Genomic DNA, 13724 nt, shown 5'->3' on the forward strand with positions numbered 1-13724 from the left:
CCATGACTTAGGGATGTTACAGAAACAAAAGGGCTCTCTTATGTCCTCTGGGACTCAGACAAAAATGGGCAACAGGTAAATGATCTTCTTACTGCTAGTCTCTTACCTCCTGAAATTGCTGTCATCAAAACTGAGGCTCACACTGAGAGACTGAAACCTGAGTGTCAGGGAAATGCCCCGGCTGACTTTTGTGCAAAGGCAGCAGTAAATAAATCTATAAAGACTGTGGCACGTGGATGAAATCCATTCTGCTTCTGCAAAAAAATGCCCCCTCCTCGCCAGATTTTGGCCATCCTGGTATCCTTGTAACATGGCAACAGTCTGTACCTGAATCAGAAAGTAAGATGGGTAAACAGGGGCTGTAAATGAAATGAAAAGTTGGGGCTATGGGAAACTCAAGACAGCGGCTTGGTTCTTCCTGGCTCCCTGACAAACCCCACTCTTTGGTTTTTGCATTACTGAACCCATTGCAGGGCTTTTAAGATGAACTCAGATTACAAACTGACATTGGTGGGGAAACTTCTATAAAACTGCAAAAACAGTCTGCAGCAATGTCTGACGGGCCAGGTTCATAATCCTAGAGAAACTATTTTTGTTTCCAAAGGCCTCAGACCTCCTCCCTCTGGACCCTCGGGACACCTGCAGCTGGACTTCATTCAACTGCTGCTTAGCTCGGGTTTTCAATCTGTTCTGTTACTTGTGTGTGTTTTCTGGATGCGCGCAAGCCTTCCCCTGCTACGAGGCTCATGTCTCATGATGGCGAAGAAACTGTCAGAGAATGTGTTTCCCACTTGGGGGATACCTTCCACAACCTCCAGCCATCCAGGCACCCACTTTACTTGGAACATCACAGGAGGCTTAATGAAAACCTTGCAAACGTTTCGGAATTATCATTGTCTTTATCACCTGGAATCATCAGGCGAGGTTGAGAGAACTAATGGGATCCTCAAACTTAACATTTCTGAACTTGCTGAAATCATGGGACTCCCCTGGCTTAAGGTGTTACTTTTGCTCTCCCCGTTTGCAGCACCCCCTTTGGGAAACATAAACTCAGTCCACAGGAGATAGTCACCATCAGACCAATGTCTTATACAACCTTCTGCTGATCCCTTGTCTCATGCTAGTATGACCAGCTACTGTACCTCTTTACTGTCTGATGTTCAAGCATATCATCAACAGATTAAGGAAGATTTAATCTGATCCCAGTTCAAGGCCACAGTCTAGAGTCTGATGATTGGGTATTCCAGAAGCATCATCAAAGAAAGACAGCCCTTGAGCCCCATTAGAAGGGCTGACCACTCCTGACAGTGGTACTTCTGACCACTGACACTGCTACAAAACTAGAGGGTATTGAGCCCTGGATACACAGCCCACAGCTAAAGAAGCCTCCACTTGTCATCTGGTCCTGTACAGATGCTGGAGAACTCTGGATCACATAGGTGAGGAAGAGAAGTAGCTGGCACCAAAGTAGACTGCTTCTACCCAAGACTCTGATTAATACCTCATACTTTGACTAAACATGAAACCCCTTCTTCTTCTTTTTTCATTAGTCTAACATTGGCCAGGAAAGATAATTCCATCATCTGTATCTCCCAATCCCTTGCTAAGGGAGGCAAACTTGCAGATTACTGGATTCGTCATGATGCAAGAGACCCCCTGGTCCTCCCTGTGACCAATTTCTCTTATATTCCCATGTCACCACAAACTACAGTTGACCCCTGCTTAGAAGCAGGTACCCAAGTAGACACATCTACTCATGTGCATCTTTGTATATTTGCACCCCCACATGCCCATGATTATATCGAGATCAGATCTGCCCCCACTCACCAAGAGATCTCACCAGCAGGAACCATCTTTGTCAGGTACTTAGGATGACTTTTTATTTCAGGTTAGACGGTTCTCTTCCCATATGCACTAAAAACCTGACTGACCTCTGGTGTAGGAGTAAATACAAATGAGACTATGATCAGAAACTTCTTAACTCTTGGAGACATTGCAGATTCCATTGCTAAGACCCTAGTTGCCCAGCAAAGATCCTTAGACTTTCTGGCCACAGTTGTCCTTGATAACAGGATTATCTTTTGGCTGGGCAAAGAGGTGTCTGTGCTATGGCCAACACCACATGCTGCATGCACCTAGATTAACACTTCTGGGGAAGCTGAAACTCAGTTACATAAAATCACTGAGCAAGCCACTTGGCTTAAAAGGATGACTCTTACAACTGGGTCATTCTTTGACTGGTTTGGTCTCGGGAACCATGGCTCCAAAGTGCACTCCAAACATTGGGAATGATCCTGCTTATGGTTATCGTAATAATCTCCCTGGTGTGTTCCGTTCTCTCAAAAGCTTGAAATGCATGTTTGTAGCCGCTTATCACCAAGCAAATGATCTCCCTAAGACTGGAACATCAAAAAAGAGACGAAGAGAATGGCTGGCTAAATGACTGTGAGCCTGAAGTCACGACCTGTGAACACCACAGCGATTCATCAAAAGAAATGAGATCAACAGGAGCTTTTAGGACAGACCGCCAGCTGAGAGTAGTACTAATGCCTTCAATTTTGATCACACCTCTCAGTTCAGCTGACAGGTTCATGAAGGGGACCGGGGGAGGGGGGAGTGTTGAAAAGAAACAACAGGTCCAAAATGGAGTCACTTATGTTAAGCCCCACCGAGATTTAATACCTAATCTAATTGCAGTTTCAGCCTCTCCCACGAGTGGAATTTTAAACCAGTCAGTCTAGAATTTCCTGATGAGCACTGGGGAGGTACTCTGCATAAGATCCCTGCCCTTCCGCCTAAGAAAGGTGACCTTGCCTGGAACAATCTTTTCTTTTGCAATAATTTCCTTGACCCACTCCATTTCTGCCTATAAAAGCCTTCCATTTTAAGCAACTCCTTGGAGCACACTTCCAGTTATTAGATAGGATGGTGCCCAATTCGAGAGTCACTGAATAAGGCTAATTACCACCTTTAAACTTACTTGGTTGAATTTTGTTCTTTAATAGATTTTAACTTCAAAGGCCATGACAATCAGAAAAGATTTGATCCAGTCCCAACATCTTTGGGGTATTTATGTATCCTTTTGGTTTTACCTTTCATTTATTTGAATTTTAAAATTGGATGGATAAGTTTATGTCATTGTAACTCAGTTCTTTAATACCATTTCACCTTCCAAATGAACTCAACTAAGAATAGAGAAACTCATGTGTTCCCAGCAAGATAGCCATGTCATCATAGTGACTGGCTATCAACAACCCATCACTCCTGTGTCTTTATCAGCAACCCATCACTCCTGTGTCTTATGAATTGGGATGCCATAGTCAGGTGCAACTAAAGTGCACAGGGTAATTCAATCTTCAGGAATTACAAGAGTGTGATTTATAAACATCATTATGGAACAATCCCATTGTTTTGACTCCTCCCTGTGCCTAAGCTGTCAGGTAAATAATCTTTTACTGTAATATATAACCATATTTCCAAAATCTAAACATTACTTCTTTTTCATGAGCTTACTGTCACCATTCTGGCAAACATCTTTACTCACTTTTGCCATCAAAATGGAATATTTCTGTAAAATTCCTTAAGCCTTTAAGAATATATTTCTTAAAAAAGAACTTCTAAGACACCTTAAAACAATAAGTTTTGTAACCATTTTTGTTTTTCAATATTTAATTCATTGAGAATTGTTCATTCGTTTTGTTATTTTTTAAGTACAACGGTAATAGTTTTATGTTATGTATGAAATTCACATAAACTTAGATATTTTGCTCCAAAAAACATACACCAAGAAATTCTACTGAACATTATTTACATTATTTATAGGCTTATATAAGTATCTTGTGCTTATAAATTTCTGTCATGCCCCACATCTGAAAACAAGAATTTCATACCCACTACTAGAAAAGATAAAAATGACCATCCTTCCCGTCTCAGCTTTCCAATCTAAAGGAGGCAATCAATGAGTGATTACTGAATGAATGAGTAGGCAAATTTGAACAGCATTTTACTTTTTTCCAAAGCGTTTTCACATCAGTATCTGGGAGAAGTTTTGGACCTGTTGTAAAAGAGAAGAGGTTCACAAATATTCTTATCAGAGTTCTGTTCAGGTGTTGCATCATTATTTCCAAATTTCCAGGACTACGGTGAGTATCTTCTTTCTGTTAGGCACTTGTACACAAGAGTTGGGCAGACACAGAGTTTATCTGCAGTAACATTAGAGAACATCCTTGTTACCTGTGTTTGCTGCTTTGTGATATCAATCAGTGCTTATTAACCTTTGCCCCTTTTCTTTCAGCCAGACTCTACAACTCTGCTGAACTGCATAAAGACGTTTCCCGAATGTAATTCTGAATTCTTTAACATTCATCCGTTGCTGACAAAAACAAGCTTCACATTTAGTTACTCAACGAACCCATGATGTTATATCCATTCTAAGCAGAGAGGTGGTCCTAGCGGGTCACATCACCCTTTGAACAGCCAATTTATTCATAGAATTAATTGTTCCAAGAATGCTAGGAATACAATGAGTGGTTGTCCCATCTTTAGAGACGGTGTGTCTACCACAAAGCCAGGAGATTCCAAGTCTTACTTATTACACATACAATGTACTTATTACACATACATATACAATATAATGGCTTGGCTTTCTCATTGCTGAGGTCAACATGCAAGCTGGAAGACCTTCTGGAGCCTATGTTTCACCCAGAGACTCTGGTTTCAATATGAAATACCAGGTTCACTGTGATAATCTTTAGATCAGATGATCAAATCTCAGTATATACACATACCTGTTCCTGCAGCTCCTTTTTAAAATTGTCGTCTTGAGCTTTACACGAGACCTTGGGGTCAACCAAAGGTTCATCTGCTCTTTGCCTTTTCCACAACTTGGTGTTCAGATACCATGCTCCATACCTCATCTTCACACACTTTGGTTTATGAGGATTCTACAGAAAATAACATTATTCCCAATTTCATTTGTTTTTTATGCTTGTCATTTCAATACGTTGAAGATTTAGCTTATGAAAGCAGTAGCATTTATTTTTAGCTTATGATTGATCCTTGCCAAAGTATTTTATGAAGTTTCAGTATGCTTTGATTTACAAAGGTACCTTGAAAAGTTCATGAACGAGAAAATAATGTGATGGTTAAGTATGGTCTTTGGACTTAGACAAACGTGGGTTCAAAACCAGCCTCCCCTACTGAGTAGCTATGAGTCCACAGGCAAATTATTTAATTCTTCATCTGTAAAATGGAGATAATAGTATCCACTCCATAGGGTTGTAGTAAAGTTAAAGGAGAAAGTTATGTAAAGCAGCTAGAAATCATATAAAAATCACATATTTCACTGAAGGATAATGACCTTAAACAATACTGAGCCAACCGGGGCGCCTGCGTGGCTCAGTCGGTTAAGTATCTGACTCTTGATTTCAGCTCAGGTTGTGATCTCAGGGTCGTGGGATCCAGCCCCATGTCAGGCTCATCGCTCAGTGGGGAGTCTGCTTCTCTCCCTCTTCCTCTTCCTCTGCCCCTCCCCCTGCTCGCAATGGTCCCCATCTCTCTGTCTCTCTCTAAAATAAATAAATCTCAAAAAAACACCAATACTCAGTCAACCAAAATAATGAGTTATAGACTTACTATGAGCCCAGCACTGTGTTCAGCCTTGTAAATGCTACACTACTTACAAAATGCTATCCAGCAACAGCAACAACAACAAATATGCTATCCAACACTACTCTCTTGCCTCCAATTGGAAGAGAGAAAGAGAAGGAAGAATAAATGTCATTTCTTTCTTTCTCCCGTTCCTCAGTAGTGAATGAAGGATGTAAAGATATCATAGCCTGAGAGTGTGGATGTAATGCCCACACACTCAGCAAGGCAAAGATGTGAAACCACAAAGATTCTGCCCCTCTCTCTTCTCACTCACACTGAGGCAGAATGTGTGAGTCATTCTAGAGTCAAGGCAGATATTCCTTATCTAAACCAGAGAGGATGGGACAGAGCAGAACGGGGGGGGGGGGGGGGGGGGAGTGAGCCCTTCTCAGAGCTGAATTCAGCGTTTTGATGCCTCCATTTCAAGCATATTGTTTAAAAATTGTAACCACCTCAAAACACTCCTTGTTTTCCTTCCCTGCCTCACTTTTCTTAACAGTACATATCACCAGTTGATATGCTATATAGTCTTCCGATTGCTTGTCTCTCCTTTCATCCTCTAAAATGTAAGCTTCAGAGATTGTTCCCGGATACAACCCTCTGGCATCTAGAACAATATTTTGGACATAACAGGTGCTCAATAATATTTGTTGAATTAAAATTTATTGTTTAACTTGGCATTATTAATACTTTGAGCTGGATAATCCTTTGTTGGGGGGTCAGGGAGGGTGCTCTCCTAAGCATTGTAGGATGTTTATTTTTTTTTTTAACTTTTTAAAAAAGATTTCACTTATTGGGGCACCTGGGTGGCTCAGTCGGTTAAGCGTCTGCCTTTGGCTCAGGTCATGACCCCAGCTTCCTGAGATCAAGCCCCGCCTCAGCGGGAAGCCTGCTTCTCCCTCTCCCTCTGCTTGCCTGCCTGTCTACTTACTTGTATCTCTCTCTCTCTGTCAAATAAATAAATAAAATCTTTTAAAAAAAGATTTCACTTATCTATTTGTCAGACAGAGAGTGAGCGCACAAGCAGGGGGAGTGGAAGGAAAGAAGGGAAAAAAGAAGGAGGGGATGAAATCTATACCACTGTTACACTACAGATCTGAGTTCTGAAATATGTTATGTTGTTGGGTGACTAGTAATCTTTCAAGACTCAGTACAAACATAATTTTTTCTGTGAGGGCTTCACTGAACCCACCCTCACCCCGTGCTTGCTGGAATTGATTACTTCTTCCTAGGTCTCTATGAACCATGACATCACTTCATTATAGTTAATCGTTTACCTGTTGACCCAACTAGCTGTAAGCTCCTTAAGTGCAGGAAACAAGCCTTTGTCTCTGCTCCTTCATTTGTTCCCAGCACTTTTTGGCACGTAGCAGTAGAAAATCAGAAATGTTTGTTGAGGGATTGCATAGACAAATGGATGAATGAATACACAGGGCAAAGAGAGATATGCTGCAGCAGGGACACAGACTGCTGGGAGAGATTAGAAGTAAGAATGAATGCATGTCAACCAAGGGACCTGAAAAATCTCCATGGAAAAACTGGCATATGACCTGGGTCTAGAGGGAGATACGAGAAGGTAGACATGGGAAGAGGGGCACTTCAGGCAGAGAGAATACTATGAGCACAGGTAAGGTTGGGGAAAAGCTCAGAGTTTTAAAGAAGACCAAAGAGCAATGTAGCAGGCCTAAGAGTATGTGGGATACAAATAAAGATGGGGATTTCCACCTCTGGAATAGGGATCAGATTTACCGTCCCACATGCAGCAGCCAAAAAGTAGAAGTCAGTATAAATATAAATATAAATAAAATATACACACACATATAATGGTTTATAAGACACTAGACATCAAATAACAAGTAGGATGTGCTCTCTGTCACTATCTCTGTCTCTCTCAAATAAATAAAATTTATTTTTATTTAAATTAAAAAAAATTTTTAAAGATTTTATTTATTTGAGCCAGAGAGAGAGAACACAGAGGGAGAGTGAGAGGGAGAAGCAGACTCCCTGCTGAGCAGAGAGCCTGACACGGGGCTCGATCCCAGCACCCCAGGATCATGACCTGAGCTGAAGGCAGATGCCCAACCTAAGCTGACTGAGCTGCCCAGGCACCGGCCCCAGTTCACTGTCTTGAGAGACTTTCCAGGCCACAGAGCAGGGAGACACTCAGGAGGAGACCAGCAGACTCTCCGAGTTGAGGAGACAGAATTGAGAGACCAGACCAAGGCAGGGCAAGTTGGCAGCAAGGAGTAACAGAAAGGAGGGAAGTGCATAGAGAGGGCACCCAGTGGTTTGCCCGTGTCCCCCTCAGCATGTGTATGAGAGGAAACTGCCTGAGTTTAGGGAAAGAACCACCCAAAAGCATTAGAAGCAACAGGGCCCAGCATGTACACAGGGCCAGGGACAGTGCCTGTTCCCTTCTGAGAAACCTGAAGACTCACAGGACACTCACTCACAGAGAGAACACAAAACATAATTTGTAAAAAAAAAAACCTGAAGGGTCTTGTCCCAGTAGTAGAGAATTAGCCATAGACTGAACATTCCTTCAGTCCTTCCTAAAAAATTTTAAGAGCTGACCCAAAAGGATCAAACTTTTCCAAGTAAGTTTAACTACATCCCAGAACAAAACTCAAGTTTACAGGAATACACAAATACCCTGCCCCCAAAGGTAAACTCCACAGTGTCTGGCCTCCACTAAAAAATCACCAGGCATGAAGAGAGGCAAGAAGACATGATCCATAATGAAGAGACAAATCAATTAATGGAAACTTACACGGAACTGGTACAGATGTTAGAACTAGCAGACACGAACATCAAAAACAGTTATTATAACTATATTTCATATGTTTATGATTAAGGAGAGACATGGAAATATTTTTTTAAAACTCAAGTCAAACTTTCTTTTGTTTTTAAAGATTTTATTTTTTTATTTCAGAGAGAGAGCATGAATGTGGGGTGGTGGGGGGAGGAGGGCCAGAGGCAGAGGGAGAAGCAGGCTCCCCACTGAGCAAGGAGCCCAGTGTGGGGCTCGATCCCAGGACCCTGGGATATGACCTGAGCCGAAGGCAGACGCTTAACGACTGAGCCACCCAGGTGCCCCTCAAGTCAAACTTTTTGAAATGAAAATTATAATGTATAAAATTGATGAAAAATACACTAGAGGGGATCGATGGCTGATTAGACATTGCATAAAGAACAGATTAGAACCTGTAAGGACAGCAACTGTAGCACAGAGAGGAATAAACAATCCCAAACCCCAAAGTGAGCTGTGAGACAACCCCGTGCAGCCTAGTTACCTGTAATGGGCATCCTCAGAGCAGGGAGGGGGAGAGACAACAACATTTTTGAAGAAATAATGATCAAAATTTTCCAAATCTGATGAAAACTATAAACACATGGATCAAAGAGGCTCAGCAACCCACAGGCACAAGGTGTATATAATAATCCCACTACTCACAAGCAGTGACAAAGAGAACATCTTTAAAGGAGCCAAGGGAAAACACACGTCCAGAAAAACACTGATGAGGAAGGCTTAAGATTTCTCATCAGAAACAATACAACCAAGAAGGCAGTGGAATACCATCTTTAAAGTACTGAAAACAAACAAAACACTGTGAGCCTAGAATCCTATACCCATAACAATAGCTTTAAAAATGAAGGCAGAATAAGGATATTTTCAGACATACAAAAGCTGAAGGAATTAATCACTGGCAGATCATTACTAGAAGCAGGGTTAAAGGAGGTCCTACAGGCAGAAGGGAAATGACACCATATGGAAATGTATTTGAACTTTCACATAGTGACCCTCTGTCTGCCAGTCAAAAGGTCAGTTTTGGCAATAACCACAAGGGCCTATAAAGCAGCAGTTGTGCAATGATTTGTACATACGGGGAATTGAGCAATTTGATTCAGCCCAGATTCAGGGCAAGCTGTGGTTCAGGCCTCAGGTGTGATGGACATAATATGCCTGTCCAACATCACTGTGCATTTTACGCTTTAGAAAGATGAGGAGCAAATGGAAAATTTTAAGCGCTGATATTGGTGTTGGAATGCATAGTTTTCATAAACCTTATGCAACAGAGCCAAGGATGGAAAACATCACATGTAAAAACAGGTCAGTCCACTGTGTTCAGATATAAAGGACAAAGTTACTATGGTTAGATGTTAGAAATATAGTATCAAAGATCACATGTAAAAGACAGAGGGTAGAGATAATATATTCTTTTTCACTTTCAGGGAAAGGAACTTCCTCACACCCACACCCACCCCGGACCACCACTTAGGTACTTAAATCTGTTGTTGGACTTGGGGCATGTGGGTGGCTCAGTTGGTTGAGCTTCGGACTCTTGGTTTTGGCTCAGGTCAGGATCTCAGGGTCATGGGATCGAGCCCCATGTCAGGCTCTGTGCCCAGCACAGAGTCTGCTTCAGATTCTCTCTCCCTCCCGCTCTGTCTCTCTCAAATAAATAAGTGAGTATGTAAATAAATAAATAAATAAAATCTTTAAAAACAATGTGTTGTTGGACTGATACAATTTGATCCATGTGCATATGTATTTGCAGCCGTATGTCATATAGGAAAGTAGAAAAGCACTTAAAAGTCCATTCTGCTTCCCTTTGGAACACAGCTTGTTTCTTCTCCTCTGTTTCCTTGTTCTTCTACCTCATGGGCCAGTGGTATTGAAAAACTGAGCAATTTGTTAATAATTGGCAAGCATGTGCTCAAGAATGCGGTCAACACGACTCCCCCCAAAATTCATGAATTCTTTGGACAAAGAATAAACAACTTTAATGATCATTAACTGCAGCATTTAACTCTTGGACTAATAAACTTTCATCTATATTTCCATCAACTGTTAGAATTTCAACATATAAAACACAGAGAGAGGATTTCAACATATAAACACATAGAGAAAACAATGAATATTCAGATACTAACAATAATGCTGGGGGCGCCTGGGTGGCTCAGTCAGTTGGGCGTCTGCCTTCGGTTCAGTTCGTGATCTCGGGGTCCTGGGATGGAGTCCCGCATCATCGGGCTCCCTGCTCAGCAGGGAGCCTGCTTCTCCCTCTGCCCCTTCCCCCTGTTTGTGCTCTCTCTCTCATGCTTTCTCTCTCAAATAAAAAATAAAATCTTAAAAAAATTATGCTGAATGGCATGCCTTGTTTATATAACTAGCTTATTATGTATATCAAATATTCATAGATTTAACAAATATTTATTAAACACCAAAAAAAATTCAAGAATTCTACTGAAAAAGGCCAGTGCCCCCCCCCGAAATACCAGAATTCAAGAACATTTAAGATTTTAATCCAACTTAATTTTCTTTGATTTTCAGTCTTCTCTTTCGTCAATTACCTGTGGTTTCTGGTGTTTCTGCTCATAGTCGTCTAGTTTCTGGAAAAACTGTGGCTCCTGCAGTTTCTTTGACCCCACTCTCTTCTTTAGCTCTAGAGGAGTCTGGTTGAGTCTCATCGTGTGGAGCACATCATGGCTTGGTTTGCTCTGATAGTCAATGTCAAACTGTTTCAGGATGAATTCTTCATCAATGTTTGAACTTCCCTGGAAGAATATCACATTGCATGAATCAAGGACGAACGGTGAAATTCTTCTTTAATCTAAAGGAGGCATTTTACTATGGCTAGAGAAGAGGTAGTTTGGAGGAGAGGTAGAAAATGCTCAGACAGCATTCACTGGGGACAAGAAGTATTTGGTTCTGGAGAACTTTGTCAGTGTATTAAGGAACAACTTAGGACCAGCCAGAAGCAGTGAGTCCCTGAGGGAATTAATGGGCTGAGAAAAATTCAGTCTGTTTAATCCTAAACAAACCTGAGTGCATAAAGATGTGGTATACACACACACACACACACACACACACACACACACACACACACACACACTGGAATATTACTCAGCCATAAAAAAGAATGAGGTCTTGCCATTTGTGACAACATGGACAGACCAAAGGGTATTGTGCTAAATGAAATAAGACAGAGAAAGACAAATACCACATGACTTCACCTATATGTGGAATCTAAAAAACAAAACAAATGAACAAACAAACAAGAAAACAGAAACAGATTCATAAATAGAGAACAAACTGGTGGTTGTCAGAAGGGAGTGGGGTGGGGGAATGGGTGCAATGGGTGAAGGGGAGTGGGAGGTAAAGGTTTCTAGTTATGGAATAAATAAGTCACGGGGATAAAAGGTACACCATAGGAATACAATCAATGGTATTGTAATAGTGTTAAATAGTGACAGATAGTAACTACACTTACAGTGAACATAGCATAATGTATAGAATTGGAAAATCACCATGTTGCACACCTGAAACTGGAGTCAGATAAATGGATTCAGATAGAGAAGAGCAGCCAAGAGACAGAGAGAACACAAAACAACATTTTAACACCTAGATCTAGCTATACCTGAGGTTCCTAGGACCTCTGGATCGTTCCCTTACCTCCCTTAATCTAGTCTGAATTATAGTTCGGTCACTTTCCAATGAAATAGTCCTAAATAATACATTGGACAGAACTGACTAATGTTTTCAAAAAATGGGGGAGGAAGATTACAAATCCTAGTGGGTCTTAAATCCAGGAAAAACCTAAGGAATTAGACATCTACAGAGACTCGAGAACACAAATAGGTATTTAAATAGGTTCTTGAAAGGAGGGCAAGGAAAGATTTTAAGAACTAACAAAAGTCTACTCATGTCAGAAATACCTTTTGTGAAGGTTGTGGTTAAACATAGTTGCCTGAGTACTTACAGATAAATATAACTGAGAAAAATGAATTGAAGGAGTGAAGGACACAGAAAAAAAAGGACATTGAAATGGAAAATAAAAATGTGAAACAACAGGGTGGGGGAAATGAGTAGTTATTGGCCAAAATATATAAACTTTCAGTTATAGGATGAGTAAGTTCTGGGAATCTAATGTACAGCATGGTGATTATAGTTAATAAAATTGTATTTATACTTGAAAGTTGCTAAGGGAGTAGATCTTAAGTGTTCTCACCACACTCAATAAAGGTAATTATGTGAGGTGATGGATGTGTTAACTAATCCTATTGCAGCAATCATTTTGCAATATACATATATATATATATATATATACATGTATACGTATGTATTGAATTATCACATTGTACACCTCAAGCTTACATGATGTTATGTCAGTTATATCTCAATAAAGCTGGCAAAGAAAAAGAGCCACTAAAAAGAAAGAAAGAAACAGCAATGTGACATATAAACAATAAACACTCAAATAGGCTGCAAGCTTGCAAACTTTCCAGAAACATCATCTACAGGAAACATTTGTAATCATAAATGGTGGAAGAATCATGATTCCTTTATGACTTTATTTGACTTAGATCATATCCTAACATTATTTTTTAATAATAGCAACTCTGAGCTTGACTTTAAAAAGTAGGTTGTAAGTATGACTACTAACTTACAAAAGCAGTAGCCCAGCTGCAGAAGTCCCTAACTCCTTTGCGCACATTTTCATAACAAAGAGGACCATCTTCATGGAGCAAATCTGTTTTGCTTGGCTTCTTTTCTTCATAAAGCCATTGACCTGGATGTGACACGGGAGTCTTCTTGGGACTAAGGATAATGAGATCATCGAAGACTTATAAGATGAGACACCATGAATCCAAGTAGATTTCAAACACTATCTTTTTTTTTTTAATGTTATGTTAGTCATCATACATCATTAGTTTTTGATGTAGTGATCCACATTCAAACACTATCTTGAGGAAAGAAGATGGTAATGTGTGCATTTCTAAAGTCTCTCACAAGCTCATGCAAGGTGAACGTTAATTTTCCAAAATCACATTCTCATCCATATCATAAAGGCAGGTATATCATGATTAGTTATAATAATTAAAATGTATATAGAATTTTCCAGTATAAGTTGATTTTTTGAAATTATGAGTACCATTTATTAAGATATGTACCAAATTACTGTGCTTGGAGTCTGCTAAAGCTGTAGGCAATCTTGACAAGCAGGAGATGTCCTTGACTTCTCTCTCTCTCATCCCTAAAATCCAGCCCATTAACAAATCTGGTAGGTTTT

General features: G+C 40.4%; 1 protein-coding gene across 1 annotated transcript in view; it reads right to left on the bottom strand.

Annotated features, from left to right (window-relative positions):
• The window catches only part of FAM47E (family with sequence similarity 47 member E), a 31817-nt gene that overhangs the window by 7143 nt on the left and 10950 nt on the right, over window positions 1-13724 (bottom strand). Inside the window, exons 4-6 of the mRNA XM_088021339.1 lie at window positions 13102-13252; window positions 11005-11208; window positions 4788-4943 (exon numbers count right to left, since the gene is read on the bottom strand). Of these exons, the coding sequence (XP_087877465.1) occupies window positions 4788-4943; window positions 11005-11208; window positions 13102-13252 (511 nt within the window). The remainder of the gene's footprint in view (window positions 1-4787; window positions 4944-11004; window positions 11209-13101; window positions 13253-13724) is intronic.

The sequence above is a fragment of the Eumetopias jubatus genome, unplaced genomic scaffold (genome assembly GCF_037043125.1).
Source record: "Eumetopias jubatus isolate StellerSeaLion01/CBP00866 unplaced genomic scaffold, mEumJub1_p1.0 scaffold_2, whole genome shotgun sequence".
Classification (NCBI taxonomy): domain Eukaryota; kingdom Metazoa; phylum Chordata; class Mammalia; order Carnivora; family Otariidae; genus Eumetopias; species Eumetopias jubatus.